A 27,383-nucleotide genomic window follows, 5' to 3' on the forward strand; every position below is an offset into this window, starting at 1 on the left:
ACATGAATCTGAAAAATAAGTTTTAACCTATTTATCCATTGTTTATTGATTGCCATAGCTACATTGGAGTTACATTTGCTTCCAAATCATGCTTAAACAGTTCTTCAGGTAGGGAATCTGTTTCATAAGATGGGTAGGAAACTGCTCTGAACTGCTGCCTGCCCAGAGCTCAAGATGCATTAGCAGTCATGTCTGCAAAGGAATAGTCAGAATGTGGTATGTTAGAGGCTGCATTAGAGCATCAGTTCAGGGTTCATTTACTGCTGACATAACAGGGCTGTTCTGGTGACAGAACATTATGGCTGCAAGTCATGAAAAGAATTGGTAGCTGGGTCAAATGCTGCTTGTGAATAAAAAGAATTTTCAGTTGATTTAAAATGAGAACTTACAGATTGTTTGGTTAGAATGACTACAACCAAGACACATATTTTAAAATATGTGTCTTGGTTGTCATTCAAGGCTTGCAACTTGATGAGGCCATTTTGAATTACAGAAATCTTAATGACCCAAAATGATCAGTACAGACACATTTATTTTCAGTGTTAACTGTGAATTTAATATTTTTTAAATTCTAGCCTTTGGCAGATTACTTTTATTTTAGCCTTTTCTAGAAGCACATAAAAGTGATAATGATGAGCTTGCTGAGCTTTGGGCTGTTGCAGAGAAAAATAAGTAAATAGTCCCAGCTTTCTCTCTGCCATGTTGTGGTGGTTTTGGCTGGGGCAGAGTTAATTTTTTTCATGGTTGTTTTGGCTGGGGTAGAGTTAATTTTTTCATGGTGGCTAATATGGGGCTTTGTTTTGGATTTATACTTAAAACAGGCTTGAAAATGTGGAGATGTTTTTGTTATTGCTGAGCAGGGCCTACACAGACCCAAGGCCTTTTCTGCTTCTCATACTGCCACACTGGTGAAGAGACAGAGGGTGCATGGTTGGTTGGGAGGAGACAGCCAGGGCAGGTGACCCCAACTGACCAAAGGGATATTCCAGACCATCTGATGTCATGTCCAGTATATAAGTGGGGGGAAGAAGGAGGAAGGCTGAGGCATTTGGTGTGATGGTGTTTGTCTTCCCACATCACTGTTATTTATATATGGTGGGGACTTGCTTTCCTGGAGATGGCTGAACACCTGCCTGCCCCTGGGAAGCAGTGAATTAATTCCTGGGTTTGCTTTGGTTTTTGCCTTGCTTTTGCTTTCCCTCTTAAACTGTCTTTATTTCAATGCATGAGTTTTATATCTGTTACCCTTCCATTCTCTCCCTGATCCTGCTTGGGGCTATGAGCAAGTGGCTCTCTGGGGCTTGGCTGCTGGCTGGGGGTTAAACCACAACACTGGTGTGTAAAGTGAGACCCAAAGCACAGGGCAGCTTTGAAAAACACTGCTTTAAATAGGTTTACCTTGTCTTGTGGAAACATAGTGCTCATAACTGCATGTGAATTCAGTTGTTAAGTTTTATTTTTGACATTCTGTTTCTTTACTGTTTTTTAACTTTTGTCTATTTTAATGTTTCTTCCACAGCTGGAGAATGGTGTGAGCTGGCATAACCCAGAGCCCCCAGAGAATCTGGGAACAGAGAAGGATAGAGCAAATTGCCCATTTTACATTAAAACAGGTTCCTGCCGATTTGGAGACAGGTAATCCATTGAATATTTACCAGGATAGAAGTGTGTTGGGAAGATAAAACAGAGGCAACTTAATTAGGTCATAAGCAAACTGAGGAAAAATGGCTGCATAAAATACTTCTGTGTATTTGGATGTGGATTGAGAGCGAGCACTGCCTGCTGGAATTGAGCTATTTATTGTTATGCCATATTACTGATGGTGTATTCTGGTTACATTGGTCAGACTTGAGTTTTCCTTAGCTTAGACTCATGCACAGATATACTCTGACAGAAGGGATATATTCTGTTATTAGTACAGGTCTGAATGTTAGATGCTAGTTCTTTATATTTCCTAATTTGCATAAATTCAAATCCCAAATGGACTAAAGAAAGTAAGTTAGGTAAATCTGCACACTTGGGAAAGTTGTCAGGTAACTTCCAGAGTTCTCACTATTTAAATGTGTGATGCATTCAGTTGTGATTCTGGTACACTGACAGGGTGCCCCTATGTCAGGAGGGAAGTGTAGTAAAAGGGAAGAACAGAGAAGCTCATCAGGATGATGAGAGATGAGCAGCACCTCTGTGGAAGTGGCTGTCAAGTCCAGACTCTGCTTTCAAAGAGGGGGATGGAAGAGGACTGTGGTAGATGAACAGCAAACTCAGGAGTAGAGTGGGAATGATTGTTTGCAATTTAGTCAGGTGTCTCAGGATGTTTACCAGCTTTGACAAAGGAAAGACTTTGTCATATAAAACAAATGGCAAACTTGTTCCCAGAGGATGTAGGGGAAACCAGAAGTATAAATGAGTTTACAGAGTATATGTTCATTGGCGACCAGGAACAATAATGACCCAAATTTTTTTTTTTTTTTTTTTTGTGCTAAGGAGAAACAACAGCTTAGCAGGGAAGGACTCTGATATTTATTACATGAATCTTCATCAGAAACTTACGATGTTCTTTTACTAACTTGTATCACTGAAACATGTGCGGTCTAGCTATTGTAGTTTTCTTTATCCTGGGAGAAATTTGTTCCAGTGTGACGTATATTCTGGATAATTATGAGATAATTCAGCTATATAGAAGCTTCAAGTTCACATCTTTTTTTTCTATTCTGAAATATGTGTTGAATTCCATAATAAAAATTTCACCAGCTATATCCCTGCAGACAGCATTTTTTTCAGATTTCTGGGTCTTTGTAGTCTTTGCAGTATTTTTGTTTTAGTGATCTTTAATGGAGATAACTTCTATGGATTATTTATTGCATAAAACTCAGTTTTGCTTTGAACTTTGCATTTGATCTGTGAATAACCCTTGGAAAATAAATACTGAGAAACATCATATTCTGCCCTTCCTCTTTCACCCCTGTTGATCTCAGCTACCTCCCTTTCGTCTTCCTTCTTTTTCTTCACATACCTGCTTCCTTCATAATCTGGTCATTTTAACAGCTGGTGCTGTCTCTAAGTTGAAGGACTGGTACAGCTAGGGTAAGGATGTGTTGAAAGAAGTTGTAAAAAACTAAGAGCCAGCATTATCAACAAATAACTGTTGAATCTTGTCAAAGCTCACTATGTCCTGAACAAGCTGAAACTGGCTGAGTTTGCTGCTACCAATCTCCCCAGTAATTCAAACCCTAATATTTTGCAGTAATATTGGATTCTTGTGGTTTCATTCATTTTCCTTGGGGTTCCTTTTGTTCTGTCATGTGAATATATCATTTTGTTTACAGACAATATTAGGTGTCTATTATTGAAATTGAACAGCATTTTTTCTATTATTCTATTATTGAAATTGAACAGCAAAAGGAGGCAGCTTCTAAAATGTAAAAAAAGCAATAATCATCAAATTGTTTCTTGGTTTAGTTTTGGGTTTGGAGATTGGATTTTTTTGTGGTTGTTGGGTGCCTTTTGAAGTCTAAGGGGCCAACCAGAAGGTGATCACGAGTCCATTTCTGATTGACTGGGTACAGAAAAACTTCCTAGCCGAAGTCTGGGTTGTAGTTGTCCATTTTGAGACCTGACCTCCCTGCAGTTCTTCTGTGCTGCCCAGTGACATAAAGAGACTAGACTAGTCTGGATGTTTTCCTGGTCATGTCATGAAAAGGAGAAAAATGTTGGAGAGTTCATGACCCAGTTGCTTGGAGATATATTGAATGGGAGTCATAAAGCACAGTGAAATAAACATGGAGAACATCTGTGTTCTTACTGAATCTAAAAGTGTCTAGGGGAGAACTGTATTTCACCATGTTAGTGAGGCAGCCTGAACATGATGGATGGTGATGGAGATCTAATACTTTTATGGCTGCCAAGAAGCTGCAGATTAAGATATGACTGATTTAGAAGAATCTCTTTTTTTGTTTGGGTTTTGGTTTTTGTAGGTTTTTTGGTTTGTGGATTTGGTGATGTTGTTGCTTTTTCCTTTGTTTGTTTTGGTTTGGGATTTTTCTGTTAGAAGTGGAAAAATACCAGACTTATACTCATCCAGGTGCAGGTTTAAATGTGCTGTTCTTCCCACATTCCCACTTTCTACTCCCATATGATGAAAACAACTTCAGTGAAAGTTGTTCAGTTTGCAAAAAGAAGAGCAGGGACTTTCTTTAAAATGTCTTTATAGAAAGACTCCTGACAATCTTTTAAGCCCTTCAGAAAATGGGAACACATTAACCCTTGTAGCTTAAAAGAAATTACTTCAGCTCTCATTGTGACACTGGTATCTATAGCTTTTGTAAAGTTGCTTTCTTAAGCAAGAATGTGTTTGTTAATGGCCTTAAGGAAGCCTTAAGGTTATGTATAAATTCACTCCGAAATATATGGCCTAGTAATCGAAATATCTTAGTCTTCCACTAATGGATTTTCTTTTATAGTAACTGTAACTGAAAATAACAAATGTTTGAGGCTTCAACAAGTGTATCTTCTGCTGAAAGTGCCAATGTTTCCACTTTCCTTTCTTCACTACACCTGTCCAGGTGCTCTCGCAAGCATAACTACCCCACATCGAGCAAGACGCTGCTCGTGCGAGGGATGTTCATCACTTTTGGCATGGAGCAGTGCCGGAGAGACGACTACGACACAGATGCCAGTCTGGAGTACAGTGATGAGGAGACCTACCAGCAGTTCCTGGAGTTCTACGAGGATGTGCTCCCCGAGTTTCAGAATGTGGGGAAGGTGGTTCAATTCAAGGTATGCATCTAAGCGTGGTTTATGAGTCTTACGAGGAATTCTGTCCAGCATGCCCCAGCTAAATCCTGTGGGCACTAGGGAGCTGTGCTGTGTCCTTAGAACAAACTGTGCATCTCTCATGGCACCTGTAAACTTGTCACTGCTCTTACAGAGCACCATCTCCCGCTGGGTGAATCTTGTCTCCCATTCCTCTGAAGTGTTACAAAAGCTTCTACATTGCACGTTATTCACACTACTCAATAGTCCACTTATCTCATATTCCTTTCTTTTCTTATCCTGTGCTAAGCCCCAGAGAGTCCATTAAGACTGTTAGACAATATAAATACATGTGAGCCATGCTGTTTGGGCTTAAGGAATGAAATAGTGGGGATATGAAATGCATTTGGAGTGTACACCCAACCAATGTCATTTTAGGACTGTCTGAATAAAATAAAATCAGATTACAATGAACTGAAAAGACAGCATATATTTCACTAGGAAGAATTATAGAAAGGTAAGTTGCATAAATGGTCTTGAGATTTGTCATTCATCCTTAGTTTGTGCATTTGGTTTGCCCAGTGTTTTGTACTGATTTTTCCCCATTTATATTGTTGTTTCTTATGGGGATAAAAAGTGATCTGTAACTGGAGACCTCAGAGATGAATGATGTGTCCTGACAGTCCCATGTTGCCCCAAAATATGCAGCTTGGATAGTGCAATCTCCTTGTATCAGAATCTATTGCAGCATTCCTTTCTGCTTGCCATTCCTGAGTGTTTTCCTGCAGTCACCAGGAGGCATAGAGTGCCTTTTCTACTTCTGTGTTCATCTACTGACAGCTGCCTCAGGACTGAGATGGCATTAGCATTTCAAGCAAGAGGAAAGTAGGAGTGAGTTTTCAGTAGTTGTATAATGAGCTTTATAGGTAAGAAACCTTCACTTGTTTGGAGGAGTAAAGCATCCCCTCCATATTTTGACTCATGGAATAATAGCCAGTTGTCCTCTACTAGAAAACAAAATGCAGATTCCCTATGGAGCATGGCTTGAAAAGCCTTATCAGCAAAGTCAGTCCTTGGCTTTGTACCACGGTTCTGTACAGGTGTGCTAAGCTGCACCTGCTTGGGTCCCTGTGACTATTAGTGTGGCATTCCTTGGCTTCTGAGGCAATTGTGCAACAGCAGGATGATTCTCATGCACATTTTCGCTACATTAGAGATGCTTCAGAAAAACATGTTGGCTGCAGAGATCTTAAGTGTGAGTGAGCTGAGACTCTGTGACCATTTAGAATCAGATTACACACACCCCTCTGTCAGCTGACTTACTTTTCCAGTGTAGCCCAAGGTTTTATTCTGGCTGGTTTTTCTGGGAAGCTGCTCCAGAATCTGGAAGATCTTGATAAAACAAGATTTACTAGGGTTCTTTTCCTACCCAAAAATGTCTGTGGCAAAATCATTCTCACTTGTTCTTGTATTGACACTGTTTATCTCAAATAGTTTGACTCCTTATCCTGTAATACTTAATTATACAAGTGCTTGTTATTGTGACTGAAGGCCTTTGCTGATCCAGCATACAAAGAGGTATTCCCTGAGGGTCAGTCAGGGTTCAGGGATGAAAGGAGCCGCTAACTTTGTTTGCTGCGGATATTGGAGGAGGCCTGCAGGCAACAGAGGCTGGAATCACAGTTTGTCCTGGAGAACTGGGTTCCACCTGCTTGGACCTGCCTGTCGGAATCTTTTGTAACTAGCAAGCTTTTTCAGATTTAATTTTTGAGAGCTTTCGATCTACTTTGAATGCTAAATTATTACAAAAAAGGTTTTTCAGAACCGTACAGTGAAAAAGCCATTTTAAAGGGATGCTGTGAAGATGCATTGCTCAAGAGTCTCTTACTGTAATGAATCCCTCATTTCCACATGAGGAAACTAATAATTGTTGTCAGAGCAGGATTTGGCTGTTGCACAGTAGGGTTGGCCCAGACAAGTACAAGACAGTGGAGTACAAGCTTTCTTGTGGACTAAGTGAAGCCAAGGTCCCAGAGTTAATCAAAGCATAATTTAAACCCAAATCAGAAAGGCTTTTTTTTCGTGTTTTTTTTTGGTTTTTTTTTTGGTTAACACTTAGTGTTTTGAAAAACATCATCTCTAAGTTGATATGGATGAACTGTCTTAAATGAGAATTGCACATCTCAGAATGTGTGAGCTGCTGTACAGCATAAACCTTCCACTGCCCTAACTTCATGTTTCTGTCCCCTCAGGTCAGTTGCAACTATGAGCCTCACCTGCGAGGAAATGTCTACGTCCAGTACCAGTCGTAAGTACTCACAGACTTACCAAGGGTTAGAGCTAAACTCCAGAGTTGAATAATGAATAAGAAGTGTTTGTATCATCCATGCAGTTCATTCTCACACTGTAGTGGGAACCTAAAATTGGTAAGGGGTGTCTGAAATGATTGTGTGATGGTAATGCCATCTGTTGTTTTTACTTTTTAAAGGGAGAAGGACTGTCAGGCAGCTCTGGCTCTGTTCAGTGGACGATGGTATGCAGGCAGACAGCTTCACTGTGAATTCTGTCCTGTGACGAGGTGGAAAACTGCCATATGTGGTGAGTCTTGGAAAAGAGAATATGTGTTACTGACAGAATACTCACTCGTGGAAGTGAAAAAGAGGGATTACGCTGTAGCTTTCAGATCTGCCTAATGTTGCTGTTCATTTCTGTTTGGAATACAAATGTGCTAACTTGCTTGTGTAGATCCAGGAAAGAAAGGGAGTATTACACCATGTCACATAAGTATCTGAATTGTTCTAGTGGATTTACATGGTCTAGAAAAAAAGGTTTGAATTCTAGCTTTGGAAATAATAATCTTAAGGTGAAACTCCAGGAAGTACTAATTTATCTCTTGAGAAGCAACGGCAGTTTCTGGACTATCAACAGTTCTAAGCAGCAAATATAACATGTGACTTATCTAGATTTACCTTCTTACATTAAGGTAAATAAAACTTAATGAAATTAAATGTTAAGTTTGTTCTAAGCTAAAACCAAATCTTCGTAGCTGTTAAAAAGCTAATTCCAAGAAAAGTACACAATGAAAATTAATTTTGTGTGAGTTAAATTGATAGGTGGTCAGATGCATGTTCATCTGTTTGGAGAAGCAAAATTCTGTTTATTACATTTCTTCCAGTTGGTACATAATGAAGAAAGAGATTTAACAGGTCTGGTTCATAAAAAAGCAAAACCTAATCTGTTGCAGGCTTATTTGAAAGGCAGAAGTGTCCAAGAGGGAAACACTGCAACTTTCTTCATGTATTCAAAAATCCAAACAACGAGTTTTGGGAGGCCAACAGAGACATACGTATTTCTCCTGAACGGACTCATCAGTTGTCTAAAAACTCTGAGAGGAGAAACCGATCAAGCCATCGTGACGACTATTACAGCCGGTCCAGGAGAAGGGGCAGCCCGAGCCCAGAGCATTCCTACCGCAGAAATGGGGAATCAGAGAGGAAAAAGAGTCGCCGCAAAAACAAGAGGCGGCGCCGGTCGGGGAGGTCGAGGAGTCGAGAGAGGAGGAGGTCCCACAGCAGGGGCAGGAAGAGGAGAGGCCGCAGCCGCAGCCGCAGTCGCAGCAGGAGTCACAGTCGGACACGCAGCAGGAGCAGAAGCAGGAGCTCCTCTCGATCCAGGAGCAGGGGTAAAAAGAGATCAAGCAGCAGAGGAAAAAATAGTGAAACTCCCAAAACAAAGTGAGAATTACTTTCAGAAATCACTAATTGGTAAAAATAGAGCTGACAAAGAAATCTTCCCAATAGGGCACCAGATATATATGAATTTCAAATAAAGTGTTCTTGCACATTAAAATGTTTCTTCCTAATAAAGGAACGTAGTTTACTGTGTGCGAAGCTTGAGAAAATTTAAAGTTTTAAGTCCTATAGAAGGTGTGAATGTCAAGTACTCTAGCTACTCTGTCCCTCTGAACTGCTGCAACACCTGGATGCACACTGAGTACAAATAGAGAAGTGAAGCCTCTTTGGTATATGCTTATTTCTGTTACGTGTATGTTAAGTGTTTACTGTTCCTGTAAGGAGTTAGTACAGAACAGCCAGTGTGCAGTAAATTCACAACCCAGCACACTGCAGATCCAGGTCTGTGTAGATGATTGCCATTTGTGTTTTTCATCTGTTTATCAGAAATTGCTTTCTAGACAAAGAAAATATAATCGTTTTATGAGTTGGAGAAAAGGGATCTCAAAGACATCACTGTTTGATTGTACAGTACTTGCCCAGTAGGAGCTTTTGGGTCATGAGTGTTGGATTTTTCTCAGCCCTGACTGAGCTGCTGAGCTGATCGCTTGTAGGGATTGCAGTAGACTAAAACCAAGCAGAAAGTACACAGAGAAACAATCAGTTTATTCAATACCTTAATCCCCAAGTAAGACTGGAGACTGTGGAACTGTAATCCTTGAGTGAGGTTAGAACTACTTTGCATACCTCTTGGTTGCACACCATTTGTAGGTGAAAACGACCTGCCTAACTTGTGCTGGAGGCGTGGAAAGTGTCCATGGGGAACCAAAGATGTGATTATGAAGGCTCAGTCAAGATGGCTGCAGAGTGGCTGAAGAAACTGAAGGGTTTATACATGAAAGACTATTTCATGGTTTTGGGAGAGGAGGACTTGACTTAGAGCCTTTTTAGGTTTATTTTACAAATAGTTTAAGACACCCTACTGCCTTGCTTTCCTACCAAGGTGAAGAGTAGGGTACATAAAAATTAAATTATTGGGACAAAACCTCCTTGAAATGACAGCTACATTAGCGAAGTACCTACAGTTAGATAAATCCTTACCAATATTTTTTCACTTTTATTTAAAAGATTTGTGCTGTTAGATGTACTGTATTTCACACAGTTTATCTTCAGGTTTTAACTTGGGCACCTCATGTCCTCAGATACCTCCCTGTCTTTAGCCTCTCCAAAGAACTGGGCTCCTGCCTTCAGAGAACCAGACCCCCATGAGTTAGAAGCCTAAAGCAGGCATGAAGTGCTCCCAAATAAGAATTCATTACAACTCCCAGCAATGTAACATAAACTCCCTTAGACAATCTAGGTATCTGAACTTTACCAACAGCATTCCTCACAGCAAGAATGTTTTTCTCCAGGATAGTTAAGATCAAGTGAACATTGCTTCTGGATATGATATATGTGTATATTTTTGCTTTTCTAAATGCATAGTGCACCTAGCATGCTGATTATACATTCTTCCTACTTTCTTCATGTATAACTTGTCCAATATGGAGTAATACAACAAAAGTGATGTTCAGTTCAAACCCAACTTTCTTGACATATTGTCATAACTGTAGGCAGAGCTGTAGCTTAGTTAATTTGATTAAATGTTTTAGTTATTAACAAATGTAGGAATTGTAATTAATTAGCATAATTTTTGAAATAATAACTTTTTTAAAGGCATATTTCAACGGATAGACAGCACGAAGTTTTTAATTCCATTTGAGAAATTTGTTACTGCCAGTTTCTTACAATGTACCTTTTTCTCACCACACCTTAGAGACAAATTTTCCCTGAGGTTTCTATTTTTTTTATAGATGCTCAATTGTCTCGCTGGGTCACTTGCACTGCATGTGGCAAACTCTGGTTCAGTTGGCCACCAGCAGGTTGGTTACATCCTCCATTCCCTGGGCTGCCCTGCTTCCCACAGCTCTGGTGGGAGAGCTGGCTTGTGCCCGTGCAGACACTCTGCACCCCGCGTCACGAGGGCAGATGTCACAGGGCATTATCCCAGCAAAATCAGCTGTCCAGCTCAAAGAAATGTGGAGTGGGTGGTGGGAACCTGTGACCAGTCAGGTGAAATAAGCAAACCAGGCCTCCATGGGATTAGAAACTAAGTGCCCACTAACAACCATGTGAGAATTCCACAAGTGATTAGGCTCCTTGTCCCCACAGTTTTGCAACAGGATTTGGGAAGCTGAGTGGCTGTATTTAAAAAAAAAATTAAAAAAAAAAAAAAAAACAGAACAAAAAAACAACCAACAAACCAAACTTGCTCAGAAATGCATGTAAAAATTTAAATATACTTTATTTCTGCTACTACAATGGCTGAAGCTTCAGCTTGTTTCCTTGAGGTCTGGACCCAAACATGCTGGCTGTACCTGTACAGTGTAGGACTGGTAGCTGTGATTGCCCTGCACTTTCACACACTGTTTATTACACAGAATTTGAGTGCTGTAGATCTGACATTTAGCTTGCATTTGTTAGCATGAAACCTGGGATTCCACCAGTTTTCTGATCTTGGAGTTTATATTTTTCAGTATCATTTCTCTGCTTCATAATCTTAAGTAGTGTTATATGCATGGTTTTGTGTTTCCTTATTATTATTTGAGTGAGCTATTTTATTCTGGAGAGACAAACAGACTGGAAGTTTTTTAATGTTAAGCTTAATTTTCTTTCCCAAAGGGAAAAAGCCCCAGAAGAACATGGAAAGGATTTAAATTTGTAAGGAACAGCCTATTCCCACTGTGTGTTATTCTGCATATTCCACAGAAAAGGACCTTATAAAGTGAATTAATATGGGCCAAGTTTTATTTTGTTTTCAACAACTATTTAAAAGTAGCAGTATTTCAAAATACTTTTTTTCAGTTGTGAATTCTGCAGGGATCACGGTGGTGCTTCGGAGTAATTCTGGCACGTGCACAGAGGTTCAGGGTGGCAGTGCCAGGGCCTGCCAGACGCCCTGCTTCAGTCAGGATGGGGAGCAGGTGCTGCCCCTGCCCTTCAGTGCAGGAGGAACAGCCCAGCCAGGCAGCAGCACTGCCTTGTTCAGCAGCACCAGGGGAACCCCTGCAGGCATGGGCACTGTTGCTGCCCAGCAGAATTAAGTCATCAGGGAACTGGGCTTGCCCCGTTGCAGCAGAGTGTCTTCCCTCCAGCTGTCGCTGGTGGCCACTTCTGTGGGATTTCATGCCCTGTCTGCCTGTCCAGAGAAGCAAACCCCTGTCAGGGGTTGAGGAGGAGTGGCATGTGTCTGTGTGTTGAATGCAAGGCATTTCTTGTGGACACCCAACAAAGCCTTCCCTCTCTGGCCCCAGCCCTTGTGTATAGGGCACATTGTCCAAAATGCATCCCAAGTGACTCCTCTCCCACATTTATGCCCTGTGATGGCAGCATGGCCGTTTTGCATCCAGTTTTGCATTAGCACGTTCAGTGTATTGGAAACTGCCCTCTGGTTTACCAGTGACATTCCTGTGCGCTAAATACCTTGGTTTTTTTCTAAAGACATGCAAGAGCCTGCTAAAAGATGCTATTGCTTCCTGTCCTGGATCAGCACTTCTTACAAAACATGAAAGATGGAAGTTTATGATAGTTAATAATCTAAAAGCTTAATTTACTTTCTTATATCATCCAAAGAGTGCAGCTCATTTTGCTTTCACTGTAAGCTTGTAATTGCAATGAACCCCAGTTCTTCCACATACACTGCTGCTCAGCACTGATGTAGCAGGTGAATTGAGTATCTATGGCTGAAAACCAAAACTGATGTGACATGGACAGGTGACACTTTGTCGAGCTGTGGGACAGACTGCAAAGCAAGCTGGACAACCGTAACCCATGGCACGTGGGAACTTGACAGAGGCAGCCACAGGGTGACCATCCCTGTGGCCTTACCCCGAAAGAACAGCAGATGTTTAGGAAGGCCTCTTCGAGTTAAAGACTTAAGTCAGTGAAGTTGAAGACACTCAAGGCAACAATCAACTTGCCTGAACAATCCAGAAATTCCTACTTATTCTTTAGCTCTCCCCAACCCTTCCACACAAGACAGGAAATTAAAAAACTGGAATTTCATTTCAAATTATTCTCAGAAATGCTCGAAGATGTTAATTTTCCCCCATGCTTTTGCTGATAATATCAAGCAGTTCAGTTCTTTTAGAAAGGTGGAGAACAGATTCATGTGACATATTTTTGATCGAGACCAGGATTGTAAACATTGCACTGACTTGCTCAGAATTCTATGAAAAGAACTGAATATTCAGTCTGTATTATCCAGAAATCTCTCTCAACATGTGGTTTAATTTTCAAATGAAGTGGTACCACCCCATCAATTTAACATCCACTTAAATAAATTTTATGTTTAATGTGAGAAGCTTTCCAAAAACTTGCTAATTTATTGCTTTCTCTACAATTTAAATGGGTGTAAATAACTAAACTTGGACACAGTATCCTCAACATTTTTTTAATGAAGTGCTCAAGAACAGGTTAAGCACTGTAATAAAATTTCCCTTTTTTTTAAGCAAGCACTGAGTGGCCTCTTCTTTCCTCTGTGAATACAGGCACTAATTACATATAAACACAGCAATGGTGTAAAAATGGACATTTATTACAACTAAACCAATGTGACAGACAGAGGTCAAACAGTTTGTCACAATCACAACGAAGCTTAATCCAGCCAAGCACATACAAATGACAGTGTAAACTTTAAAAACATGTTTAATACATATAAAATTGCTTCTGGTTTGACTTAAATCCATTTTACCACTACAATCTCACACACAGGGTCCTTTTGCTACCCCCTCTACCCTCTACCACTGCCCACTGTGCACTGGGGAAACGCCCTGGGACAAGAACAGTCTCTGGTCATCTGGAATCTCTGTGTAAATCCTGGAATGGGCATCCATAGACAAGTTCTAAGGGCTTGAGTTCACAGGCACCAGGCTGGTATTGCCCCAGGAGTGGCACACGCAGCCTGGGCCTGGCTGGCTGCTCTACTGGCTCAAGTATTGATGCTGGGGTCTGGATCAGGAGCCTCGGACGTGGCACCACTGCACTTTTCCTTTGGCCGCTACTACTGAACCCACTCTCCAGCCGGCCACACAAGTGCTGCTGCCAGCAGCACTGCTGAAGCTAAGCTTTGTGAAAACATGGCACCACTCAGGTGAACACGCCAAAACTCCTAGGGGAAGGTGTCTGAGTGGAGAGGGAGGAGACAACCCCTCCTCCATGGGGACAGGCAACAGAACTTGGCTACTCCCAGGTGTAGACTCCGTCTCCCTCAAAATCACACATGGATCACATATTTCTGCTAGTGAAACAGGCTCAGTCTGTAATTACTGAGAGTCTGCTCAAAGTGTCAAAATATTACTGGATATCAGTTTACATGATTTGTGGTGAATATACTATACGAATCTAATGTTTAAGAGCTCTCACTGCAAATTAGTTGGTTGAACTTCATCACACAGGAGTATTGTAAGGGATGTGTCACATGTTTGATGTGTTGCTCAAGTGATCAAGAAAAGCAGTTAAATGACTTTGACACTTAGTGTGTCCTAAAGGTACCTATACACCCAATAAAGCATAACTATAAAACACCAAAAAATACAAATTAATTGGTAGACTTTAAAAGAAAATAATAAAGGTCCCTTTTGTAAAGCTTCTTCTTTCCCATCTTTGAAAGTATTCAGTTTTCATTATGCATCTCTATTCAGTTAGAAAGCTGCGCACGTTCTCTTGTACTCATGGTCAAAGCAAGCTAATATCAGACCTAAAAACAGTCTCCTTATTCAGTCTGGGTTGGTTTTTCCTCTCTCCTACATGCATTCCCTTTGGAGTATAGTAACTTGCACAGTTTTGCTTAAGGTAGCTACACTAAAATACACTTTCAGGTCTAGTGAGTTGATCAGTTTTCTTAAAAAAGCAGTTATCACCTTAACAGTTTTTTACCAGTTTGATATGCAGATCCTGGCAGGATTCTTTGGTATAATGACAAATTCAGTAGTAAACAGACATTTCCAATCTTTATGCAACAACTGAAATAAGCAGAATAATCACAAGTGGTGACTAAAATGTAGATGAACAAATTCTTTGGTTGCATAAACACAATTTCTACACCATAATATTTGATATTTGGAGTTGTCCATGTAGCTTCTTTTCATTTAGGTAGGCTATGCTTATGTCATAATAATACATTTGTTTCCTGAAGTCAAGTTTGCTTATAAAAAACAGCAGACTTACTGAAGTCAAATTCAATTTTCCTATAATTGCAGTGAAGGGAAACACTGAGTCAATTTAAATCTAATTCCCTTTCATTTATAAATTTTGAACTTAGGTTTCTTGTTCCCTTTTCAAAAAAAAAGTATTTTTGTATTTTTCTTGTAGGCCTGAATGAAGCAGCTTAGCAAAACAGTAATACTGACAAACAGCATCTTACACCATTAGCTAAACATTACAATGAAGGCAGTGAACATTTACAGTATGAAACACTGAGATGGCATCAGCTGAAGAGAAGATTTATGTCAATCCAATTTCTTCAAGTACACTACGTGGGGTCTCTGCTTCCTACGGAGGGAAAATTTGAGACAGTAGTAAATGAACACTGTTTCTACTGAGCAGTGCTGTACATGAGTTAGTATGGAAGATGCTGAATTGAAAAAGAAAGCTGAAAAGACATGACAACATGGAAGCACTGCAGTTTGCAAACATGGTATTATCTGCACTTTTCACAGAGCTGTTAATTAGATTGCCATGGTTCACAAGAATAGCTGGTAGATTTTACTGCCCTTAAGCATAATAAAAATAAAACAATTTAGATCTACCAGCAGGAAACAAATCAAAAGCAAGTTACAGAGATAGGAACTGGGGAGGGATAGGGAAGGATCTTGCAATGGAGTCAGTGAATTTTGTGGTGAATTGTTTCAAGGGTCTGAAAAATCTCTTCGGGAATAACAAGTAAGTGGATGAATGAAACTACAGATGCAACTAAGATACAGTATCCCTTAAGATCTTTATAAAAGAGTTTGGGTTTGTTTGGTTTTTTATACAGTGATCCCATGTTGCATTAATAAAAGCAGGTCACAGAACCTTGGTATGCCTGGAGTCAGATTGATCCCTTTTCAAAGAGGGAGGAGTTTTCAGGACAGGAATTTTATTATTCCACACCAGGCATGAAGTTTTAGGTTAATTCTAATCTTAGAAAGCTTTCCTTAGATTCAGAGAAAGTTGTTTTTAATACCAAATTCCAAAAAATTATCATCAGTTTTGTATTCATTACTTCCATAGCATCTGAAAAGAAATTTTTAAACTAGAAACATTAGACTGAGCTTTTTTTTAAAAAAACCTATTAACAATGCCATGATAAATAAAAGGGGATACTGTGTCCATATCAAAACAAAAACTTTAACATCAAGAGTATGGATAAACTTACTTTAGCATCCTAAAACAAGACATGTCATGCAGCAGAAAAAAAAAAGGCATATAACAGTTAAGGCAGCCAACAAATTATTTTTCAACTGCTTTGCAAATATTTATTAGAAAAATAATGTCGGTAAAACACAAAATTAAACACCTCAAACCTTGCAAATAACATCAGAATATTGTCTCTATCAGCCTTGACTATGTGGCACAAAATGCTCAAGTTTACTATCATCATTCAGCTCATGTATAAGGTGATTCAGCAGTGAAGGAACAAGCTATGATACTTTAAGTCAACTTCATTCAAAAATCAGTCAGAGCTTGGAATGGGCATATCGAGATGGCTTCTAAAATCCAGCAGGAAATAAAAAATTGCAATAAAAAGGCAAGTTAAATCTGAAAACAAGACACTTGGTGTATTAAAGACGTAGTGCTGGCTTGTTTTTTTTTCCTCACTGATGCAGTATTTTAATATTCTTAGAACTGCAATGACCTTGACAAAGCCAGACAGGATGGCAGGATTAAAGATTTACACATGTATTTTAACAAATCCCCAAAAGGAGGCACTGACTGAAGAAATGGCCATGTAGCATTTCTAATAAAGCTTTTTGTTTTATATTCCCAGATTTATCTGTTATGTTCATTTTAGAAGACACACCTCCCCTATCCACCAAGGTAAGGCACTTTACTCAAGAAATCCTATACTGTTAACTAACTATGGCACCAGAACTCAAGAGCATTCTACAAGAATACAACTTCTCAAGCATCTCAGGGTCTTCAAAATATTTGAAATAAATTAATTTTTTAATTTTAAATTTATTAGACAGCAGTGGGCACTTAAGATTACTCAGGTGTGCAACAGGATATTTACAAAGTTACCTGAAAACAAAGTTCTTCATAGCTGTGAAGAAATACAGAGCAGTGCTGCCACTGTTTTTAGAGCACTTTAGTATTGTTGTTTTCACTGCCATTTCGAAGTCTGAGATTATTTTCAGCAGGCATACACTTAAACACTATATTTCTTCAAGTAAATCAAGGTCTTTGGCTAACCATTAAAAGCAACCTATTTCAAGGACATTGGCTACTTGTCCACAGATACATCACCCATAGAACTCAGACATACTTTAATTTTTTTTATTAGTAAAGCAGTAATCTTAAAACAGATGTGCCTTCCTCATGAGCAACATATCTCAAGGAACACCTAAGGGCTAATGTCTTTTGCTAGAAGAATAACTTCATTAATTATTACTTTTAAGAAACAAATAGAATGAATTGTTTCATTCACATTATTTGTCTTACTAAGTGTCCAACATTTTATCCAATTCTTAGGTAAAACATTCTGCAGTGTTATATACTACCTGCAGCTCAGAATCACCCAAGGCAAACAACAAATTTGAAATATCAGAACACAGATGAGGAAAAAAGTCATTCACATGAGACAGAAGTGCATGCAATACTTTATTTCAAACATGCCAGAAAAGCTAATTCATTACCTAGTCATTTAGAAGCAAGCAGCTGTATACAGATAACAAGAAAAACAGCATCTCATTACAGCTCAATGCACAGCATTTTAAGCCAACAGGCATGAAATAATGCAGGCTAAAGCAGCATTAACCAGACATCCAAACACATTGTTAATGGCTTACAGAAAAAAGGCAAACTTGGAAATGGAAAACCACTCCTATGATCTTGTTTTCTAAGATTTCAGAATGCTGCAAATCCAATCCAAATCTTTTGTCTAATCCTCTAAATATCCCAATTTTTTTTGTCAGTTTAACATTCAGAAGGTAGTGCATTACCACATATAGTACAGGGAACTAGCTTGTTTGAGGTTTGTTTTAGTAACTGCCTCCTTGATAATTCATGGAAACAATTTTCAGAATCAGCACTGGTTTTTAAGTTACAAACAGGACGCAGTACATGCCCTCTCTGCCCACTTTTCAACTGAATGCACTTACATTCACCTTCGTGGCAGCTCCCCCACACACAAGGCAGCCTGCATTTAAAACTGGAAATGCCGATTTAAGAAGGCATATTGCAAGTATACTGTTAATGGACTTAGATCTTTCCAACCCTAACCATTAATGGTTGGACTCAATAGGCTAAGAGGTCTTTTCCGACCTTAATGACTCTATGATTCCATTATTCATTTGTCAAGAAATGATATTGTTCTCTCTTTCAGTGGCAGTAACTGTTAAATTACTCACAAGAGCGTTCTGCACATTTAAATATAAATGTTTTAATTTCAGATTTACCCATCATTCTCTTTGACCTAATCAATTCTGCCCCCCTCCTTTTTGTAAGGTAGTCACACTTGTGCCAGTCTTCAGAAAGGGATACGGTTATTTGCACCTTTATTTAAGATGCATGGTCTGCAGAGAATTCCTGTGTGTACACACATTTCACATGATACTTCTTCACTACTTTCTCTGTAAGTCTCAACTTCACCTACAGACTTAATTTAAGAATATTTTTAAATACCACCACAACCTATTTAAAAGATAAATGTGGGTTGAGTAATGTTACAATATAGGTATTGCAGTATATAGATGTTTAGCTTAGAAAATGCTATCGAATTTTTAAGCATAAGACTTCAAGCTTACACACAATAAAAAAGTTAAACCATATGGCAACAAGCACAAGTTTTGTTGAAATGAGACATGTGAAGAGACAACACTGTAAAACAGAGGGGGAAGAGGAAAGTACAACAGCAGAGAATGGTTGTGGCATTCTATTAGATTCAGGATGACTGGATTCAGCAAGCTGATGATAATGTTCTGTCATGAGTAAGTCACAGGTCTATCTCCTCTGAAATTCTGCATGCATGATGAATGAAGCCATTTAGTACACTGGTACATTAAAGTATTCATGACGTGGCTACAAAAGAAATGTACATATTCTTATACATAACAGAAAGGTGGACAGATATGCAAGAAAACAAAAATATTACTTCACTATTGTATCTCTGACATTAAAAGGACACTTGATACAGAAATACAATATTGTATTTGACTACTCTAGATGTTCAGGAGGTGAGGGTAGTGGGGAGAATCATTGTTTTACCCACCCCATACTTGCATGCTTTGTCCAACAATAGACAGAAAAACTTCGTATCATAAATACTTTATTACATAAGCTCAGAGTTTCTTCTTAGCCAAAAAAAGTCTGAAGCTCCAGAGATGGGCCACCCTATCTATTACTTGTCTCAGCATCAGGCACCAACTGTTGGCTTCTGTCAGAGACAGGCACTGAGCTAAGTGGCATCTGACACCACCCACATCTGCTCTAATAAAACAGAGGTTTAGAGGTACCAGGACTCCAGAAAATGGCTGTGAGCACACCACGCCAGGGTAGTCCAGCGGTGGCATTACTGGTGACAAAAATTCCTTTCTTTGAAAGAGAGTCTGTTGAGAAAAATGGAGGCCTCTGATACACCTCTCAAAGCAGGCAAAGTTTTCACTGCTTTTGGATTATGCTGCCAAATTCAATAACACTCTTGTATGATGGGCATGAACATCAGTACTCAATTTGCTGAAAGATGAGCTAGAAAGAAAGCAACACTTAATTTTAATAATGGAGTAACAGTAATTTTGGAGCATCAGTCCCATATATGCTGAATTAACTTTTTCTGGGATGAAAACACACAAAACTCAACCCTCTGCATGTCAGCTTCTGTCTTTGATCCTGGACCAATTACCATCTTCAATCTATTTTAGTATCCCAATTCCCAGAATGACAGAAGTTTTAACACAGAACTGAGAGAGTTCCCATGGACTTCTAAAACTGTCTCCTCTGTGCCATCTCAGTTTATTCGCATGTCCAAGCTTGCATGTTTTTAAATTCTATTCTCAAATTACAAAAAAAAGGCACAATAAAAATATTCCAGAAGCTATAGAGTTTTTATACTGTTTTTCAGTATCAGTAATCTGAAGATCATGTCACAGTAGTTTAAATTATCCTGACCAAGCTAACTACAAATCCTGTAGTTCACAAAATAATAGCACCTATATAACTCTGTGACAGTTACAAATAAGATATATGATTCATGCTATAATTTTTAGATTCAAAAGAATTTGGTATATAATAAAGAATTGCAAACCTGAATTTCAACACTTAACACCTCTCTCATGGCCTAAAGTAAAAAGCATCAGTCTACATTAAAAACAAAATGCAGAGGCATATTCCTAACTGGAAAAGGCATTGCATAGTAATAGTGTATGTTATTAGGGAGTAGGAGTTTAGTCTCAAAAGAAGAAAGTACTAGCTTTAGAATTCCCACAGACAAATATTCCCAGAAAAGTCCCTAGGGAAAACTTCTGTTTTCCTGTCACAATGGTGACTGTTCATGAAGACAACTGAAGAGCAGGCATACTGTAATAATCTAAAATGCCCAATTTTTATCTGGGTTATATATGCATACATAATTCCCCTCTTCCTTGAAAAAACCTTATGTGTTCCAGCGTTCACCAATGGAAATGTGGAGCCATCTAAGTTGGTGTTTTCACTGAAATGTCTGTCAAATCTCCTAACAGATTTCTCCTTAATTTTACATTTGTTTTCTGGACAGAAAGAAGAATGAGAGCAGCTCATTCTCTTCCTTACAAAGCTGACTGCAACCCACTGTTGTATTCAAGGATTATGTGTGTACATGTTCTTAAGCACCCTCTTTGGCCTGGAAACACTGACCGTGTCCCATTTTACACAACTGTAAACATCAACAAATATGGCCATGGAAATGCTCATTTCATGTACTTTCCCAACCTGCAGAGTCCCACACAGTCCTGGAGTATTCCCCAGCCTGTTCGTATTTTCAATGGTTTATACCTTGAGGAATTTGTTGTCTTTGATATTAAAATCATGGTACACAAAATTAGATGACTGACTCACATTACTGTTGTGGGATTAGTGCCTCATCTTCACAGAAACTTACGGTTTACTGATAAAGCAAGACGAACTGTCAGACAACAACAGGAAGAAAGTGCTTATTTCACTCCTTTTTAGTTTACAGAATGTGTAAACATCACCTGCAACTAGACTAGCGATAAACTGACCTTGTAGAAGTGAACCTAAAGGATTAAATGGAAGACAACAGTAATGGATATACGATATGATAACACAGCAATATTGAGAAGGAAAACTGGACCAAGGACACCCAGGACCATCCCACACAGAGGGCCTGGCACTGTGGGCAGCCTGACAAGCAACCAAAAGGAAAATGAAGTTTTGACAAATTGTTTGCCATTACAGAACTACAGAACCTCAAAAGTTTCAACTATGACTGACCTTTTTTGTGGCCCCCATTACACTGTCTCCAGAGCAGTTGGTCTGCTGGTCTGAATACCAGAAAAGCGAGTATGGGGAAGGGACAGTTGTCAAATTCCACAATCAACATCTACACGACCTTGCTTTCCTTTGGTGGGAATGTGCAGACCTCAAGGACATGTTTTCACAGGCTCAGATGCTGTTTAAGATAATCTAGATCTAAAGAGTTTATAAATTAGATGATCTAGAAGCAAGTGAAGAGGCAATGGTATCCTTACAGCACAATATAAGGACAAACTAACATGAAATACCACCTCTGAAAAATCATCACATAAAACTTTGGATGTAAACCATTTATCTGACTTTAACACAGGTCTGAGATCCTAGTACTGCCAGAAAAGTAATAGCTCTACAACGTAAGCTGCACATTGTGGAACTGCAGTATTTTAAAAGTTACTAGAATTTATCTTTTTCAGAATGACATCTGTGTTTACAACTCATTTTAAAAAGCTAATAATACTCTCAGAAATTGTCATTCTGAGTCATTGGAGATTTTTTAAATTAGAAAAATGGTAGAGTTGATCTGAGTAAACAGAACTATTCAGCTAGTCCAACCCAAATGACATTTTCTCAGCCAACTCTGTCATGACCCAAACTAATTAAAAATCATACCAAAATTTAGAAGGGACTTAATTTAATTGAGTTCCCCAAACAGTATACCTATAACTTTCCTGAGAGATATTTCATCTATTAAAGGCATACAGTGATGCCTTTTTATTGTGCCTCAGGCAATCTACTTAAATGCTACATTATCATCTCCACTGGAAAATTTGCCTAATGTCTACCTTGAATTATTTACTTGCTGCAATTTCAGGTATTTTATGTCTGTAGTGGACAAGAAAACTGTGCTATTTCCTCAGGCAAGAAAGAGAAAAGAAATTCTTCATGTCTATACCAAACTGTCTCAAGTTCAGCATGTTGCAGGGCTGCCATTTTACTGATGACATCTCCTGGCAGTGACATAGACTTCATCAATACTTCACATGACTTCTTTTTCAGGGAAAGTTTGCTTAGGTTATTATTTTAACTTCTTTCCCATCAAACCCAGCACAAAGCCTGTGAAGGCAAGCCATGTTAAACTGCACACAAAAATTACAAGCCCACCATTTGATAAAGACTTGGCTTTTTTCTTCACTCAGCACCTTACAAAACCCTAGCTCAAACAACATACAAGAGGAAGGTCCATGGAGTGCATGGGAGTTTGGGAATAATTCTAGAGAAACAGTGGAAATGCAGAAATCAAGAGTAGAGGATGAGGGTTTATGTTTAGAAACATGAAGTTTTTGCAGTAGGAAGAAATTCACATTTAACAAGCACTTCCTTAGCAATGCTTCAAAAGCAATTACTTTTACACTCTATTTCTGAATCATTATCAGGCAATATTTTCAATGAACGGCTTTAGGAAATTGCTGCTGTTCATTTGCCTTTTCAAGGATTTCAAAACACGAGAGTACCTGTTCCCAATCTTTGGTTAGCTAACTGTTCAGAGACTTCTATTAGAAAGATGGGTTTGGGTTGGAAGGGATATTTTAGATCATTTAGTTCCAACCCCTGTGCCATAGGTAGAGATACCTTCCAAGAGGCCAGGTTGCTCAGGGCCCATCTAGTCTGGCCTTGGTATTTCCCACTAGGGCATTTTTGTTACAAAATTCTATTTTTACTTTCAAAGAAGAGCCAAGTGTTATCTCAGAGAACCTAGAAACACTTACAAACATCTTCAAAGGCAAGTATTAACTATAATGCTCTTACAAAAAAAAGAACAAAAAACTAAAAAAAAACCACAAGCAAACAAATAAAAAGAAGAATGCTTCATCAGTATCAACTCCTAGTCAAGATCTTGTCTGCAGCTTTCTATACAGAGAAAACAAAAAACCCTCAAGATCGATGCAAACCGGCCAACAGAATTCTCAAATAGAATATGAAACAGCAAATTGTCCTGCAAATGTTATTCAGCAAAACATCCAAGCATATGCATGGACTTCAGCTCTAAAACATCGCCTCAACAGAGCAGAGCAGAAGGCAATGACAACAGTGGCCTGCCTGCCTCTCTCCCAAAAGCACTACAAAGATCAGCTGAAGCTTTGTGCACTATAACCGGATAATAGTAGGCGCTTCCTGCCTCTTATCTGCTGCTCTGATCTGCCAGCTCAGAGGTGATAATCGCTCTGGGAGGCTCTCCTCCACGTGTGCCAATCAGTTGCTATGCAGCGAGCCAGGAACAATCGAGAGCCCAGCCTTCAGCAGTAAGGATGGTTCTAAGAATCCATCAGAGGCTCCACTTTGCCACCACAAAAACAGAAATGCTTTAAGCACATATTACAGCTGAACACTTTGTGTTGTGAAGTTTGAGCCAAAATTATTAAAAATCATTGAGTTCTCCATCAGATAATCTGACAGTGTCTGTATGTTTGGCAAACTGCCAAACTAGGCACATAAGGATTCATTAATGCTTTCTTTCAGCACTGCAGATACAGGTTTGCATCGTTTATTCTCCTTTGCTTAAGGAAGCATTTCCTAAACTGCAGGGCTGTTATCTTTGAAGAGCTGACCAGAATATACTGCTGCAACAAGCCATGTCACGTCCAATACTATTCAGCTTCCATGGCAATGGCATTTGAGCATCCCCCTTCCTTCCTGGTACTGCAGCACTTTGTGTTCTTACAATTGTCTGGACAAATGTTTGCAGGCACAAGTTGTAAACATAGAAAAGAAAAGCTGCTGACCATATGTTTTTAAAAATAAGCAATTTGAATTGGATCAGTTTAAATGGATCTGAAATCCAGTTCTAGAATGGCTGTACAAATAGCTTTTCTGGCACAAATGAAAGAGGGAGAGAAAGGACAGCTGCAAACTCTGAAAGTCAATACTGCTGCTGAAGCTCTCCTTGCTAATAATCCTATGACTAAGGCCAACAGCAGGGGTGCAGCATATGACAAGTAAATTAGACCCTACCTATGCAGGCTGACTTGGGGGTTCACAGAAGACACTGAGTCAGGACAAGATGTGTGGAACATTGGCTTTTTAAAGCACTTAGACATTGTGATTTTTTTAAAAATAGGATGTAATTTAAGCTGTACTATCAACTTTAGCAAAAGTCCTGGCTTGCCAAAAGCAGCTGCTTTTTACTTCCCTTTCCAATGCCACTCGTTTTTCCTCCTGGCACTTCCCTTAGGCTCCCTCTGCACGAGCTCAAGTTTTGGCTAAGAAGCTAGGAGCCCCAGAACCACAGGGCAAGCAGATCAACACAAAGGTGGCAGTAAGAATGGATCCAGCTTTCTCAACAAGAGTCACTGTCAGCACAAGTTTGGGTGATGAGCAACCTCCATCCTGACTCCAGACCATGACTTTACCACTGTAAAATGCTCTCAGTAGAAAGCAGAATTTCTACACAGAACAATTTGCACGTATATCAAGACTTTACGTGGTTTTTCAACATTATGCAAAGCTTACCATAAATTTCACCACATCCTCCATGAAACTGACTTCTTCTGAATATGTGGCTTATTACAATTGCCACACAGAACATGTAGTGCTCAACACCTTAGTTTACAAGAAAATCTAAAACAGCCAACAAAAAAACCAAGTACTACACTCATTCTAGGCTTGGTTATGCCTCAGCGTAACAAGGATTAAAGTAACTTAAAGTTGTATAACCAATTAGTTAAACATCAGGTCAATCCGAACACCAAAGCTATGACTCAAACTCCTCCCCTTGCCCTAAGGTAACCTCCTTTACCTCAGGAGATCTTTCTTTAACCCAGATGATCTTCATTCATACATACAACCTGCAGCTCCTTACTGCAGGCTAACTATTCCCCATCTCTAATTATGTGCAATCATCTATCTGTCCCTCTCCACTCAGCCCAGCAGATGAAATTTCTATTTCTCCATATTCTGAGGAACCACAACAACCTTATAAATTAGGGTCTGAACACAGCAACTATTCCTTCACTCCTTCCAGGGAACAGTACAGGCCAAGAAGTAGCATTCCATGGGCATCAGATAATATAACTGTGTTTAATTTAATGGGGACAAAGCACATTTCTTCAACCAAAACTATGCCCACACACAGAATTCACCCAGGGGCATACTGTAGGCAAGTAAACTGGAGTCACACAATTATCTAAGCCTGAGTTTGTATGTGCCAGAATTGGTTTTTGTAGACACCTGAGAGACAAAAGAAAAATATTAGGACTCCTAAGCTCTGTTCATAGCACAGGTGCCAAACAACACAGGTAGCTTTTTTAAGTTCTAATCACAAGGAAAGTTTTACAGGCACAGTTTCAATTCTAACCTTACCATGAGAATCACACTCTTTGTACATGAACATGTTATCACGAAGAGCATAGAAAAAGCAGTAAGTTTGGGGGGAAAAATGTGGAAAGTGCCAAGCTTGAGCAGTTACGTTTTTCTTACAGTTGTTTTAGAATATGTCCAAGCTCCTAAAGAAATAGTTTTCAACAAATTACTTGTTGGCTGCTCTAATTGTTTGGGTCTAATATGCAAGCAGATTACTCCTCTTCCCAACAAAAATCAGTGGTTGTATCATATACTAGGAAACTCTTAAATGGTAAAAACACCCATACTCCAATTGTGAATTTGGTTTTGAACATGTTACAAATACTTTTGCCTACTACAATTATTTTCTTTTATCTGGAAACTAAATCCTGATATTTATAGAGCTGCATATGAAACTAGATCTACTACCACAGTTTCACATTACAAAAACCAATCTGTTTACTGAACTACTTGTTTATCATTATATCAAGTAAGCAACAGACTAATTAAGTTTTCTCCAGCAAATCATTTTCATGTATGTTTTAAACTTGCTTGATGCAAATTAAAATCTTACCTTTATTAGTAGGACTGCCACAACGTATTCCACTTACGCTTTGGACAAAAATATGTTGCAATGCACTAGATATGCAAATAAGCTTTGTTCTGTCATGCAGCATCCGGCATTTGATACACAGTCAATTGCAGCAGCACCCAGTCTTTTTAGGGCCCATTTTCTTTGCATAGCAAATGTAAACAGCTCATTTTCCAATAAATACATGTTTATATGGGCTGATTGTAAGTAAACAAAGCCAAACATCTGTTTAGTTATTAGCTTTGGTATCCATTTCTCTAACTTGCATTATCCCACTTAATTATCAACACCAAAGAAAGCCAGTAGAAGTCAGAGATTTCGTTGATGCGGTTAGTACATAAAAGGAAAATGAAAGGAAACACTCAAAGCACTCTTCAAAGACCATCATGCAAGTGTTGCAGAAAGTTAAGCCCATCACCCATTTTCTGTTTACCCTTGCAAGGACTTAATTACACGTGCAGCACTCTTTGCATAGCACCCATTTAATCCATGCCACCAAAATGGTAAACTTGGTAGTTACCAATCATTTAGATGGGGTCAAAAGGGCTAATGCCTTAGATTGCTCTTAATCATAAGATATCCTCAGACAAACCTCCCCAGTCTTCATTCTGGCTCTACAAACAAAATCAAGCAGCAGTGAAAATGTAATATCAACTACTAAATGAAAAAAAAGGCAAATAAAAACCCAACGTCCACCCAATCATTTACAGCTTATTTACATTTAAAATAAGACTTAAAAAATATTCTAAACAATATACAAAAGTAAATTCAGTTACTTCACTTAAATCTATTTCAGCTACTGTTATTCTTTAGATTAACACAATTTCAATAGGTTTTTCTAAAAGTCCACAGTTAAGAAAGCAAATAGAAATGCACCAGAAGAAAACATATGTTCAAAGACTTGAAGGAGATGCAGTAAAAAAACACTAAAGTTTACTTTTAATTTCTTAACCAGGTACAGGATACTGGTACCTTAAAAGAGTATGTTGTAAGGAGTTCTTTAGAAAGCTTCAGTTGTGCATGAAATAATATTAATTCAAAGATTTTACTTTTTGAAAGAGCAGTTGTTCATTATTGGAACAGATTGAGAGCATAATAGAATACAAAATTTACATATATTTCATTCAGTGATTAACTGTCACACAGTATTATTATTAACATTAATAATAAAATAAGACTTGTTTCATGAAGAAAAGTTTCATTCAACCTATCATCCCTGAAGTAATTTAACAATTTAATTCAAAATTCATATTTATTAAGTCACC

The 27,383-nt window shown here is 38.8% G+C and overlaps 2 protein-coding genes across 7 annotated transcripts in view; one reads left to right on the forward strand and one right to left on the reverse strand.

Moving 5' to 3' along the window:
* ZRSR2 (zinc finger CCCH-type, RNA binding motif and serine/arginine rich 2) overlaps positions 1-26,730 on the forward strand; it is a 32,582-nt gene extending 5,852 nt beyond the window's left edge. The window contains exons 7-12 of one of the 2 annotated variants that reach the window (XM_041472414.1): positions 1,520-1,635; positions 4,563-4,776; positions 7,005-7,060; positions 7,241-7,350; positions 7,997-8,434; positions 26,639-26,730. In XM_041472414.1, coding sequence (XP_041328348.1) covers positions 1,520-1,635; positions 4,563-4,776; positions 7,005-7,060; positions 7,241-7,350; positions 7,997-8,434; positions 26,639-26,649 — 945 coding nt within the window. In that variant the 3' untranslated portion in view covers positions 26,650-26,730. Of the gene's footprint in view, positions 1-1,519; positions 1,636-4,562; positions 4,777-7,004; positions 7,061-7,240; positions 7,351-7,996; positions 8,602-26,638 lie in introns of those variants that run through there. The other variant, XM_041472413.1, reaches the window with a different exon arrangement.
* Positions 13,099-27,383, reverse strand: part of AP1S2 (adaptor related protein complex 1 subunit sigma 2) — a 31,134-nt gene continuing 16,849 nt past the window's right edge. Inside the window, exons 5-6 of one of the 5 annotated variants that reach the window (XM_041472416.1) lie at positions 26,639-26,732; positions 15,027-15,074 (exon numbers count right to left, since the gene is read on the reverse strand). In XM_041472416.1, coding sequence (XP_041328350.1) covers positions 26,688-26,732 — 45 coding nt within the window. In that variant the 3' untranslated portion in view covers positions 15,027-15,074; positions 26,639-26,687. The other 4 variants (XM_041472415.1, XM_041472418.1, XM_041472419.1 and 1 more) reach the window with 4 other exon arrangements.

Source organism: Pyrgilauda ruficollis, unplaced genomic scaffold, assembly GCF_017590135.1.
Source record: "Pyrgilauda ruficollis isolate IOZ18807 unplaced genomic scaffold, ASM1759013v1 scaffold29, whole genome shotgun sequence".
NCBI lineage: Eukaryota > Metazoa > Chordata > Aves > Passeriformes > Passeridae > Pyrgilauda > Pyrgilauda ruficollis.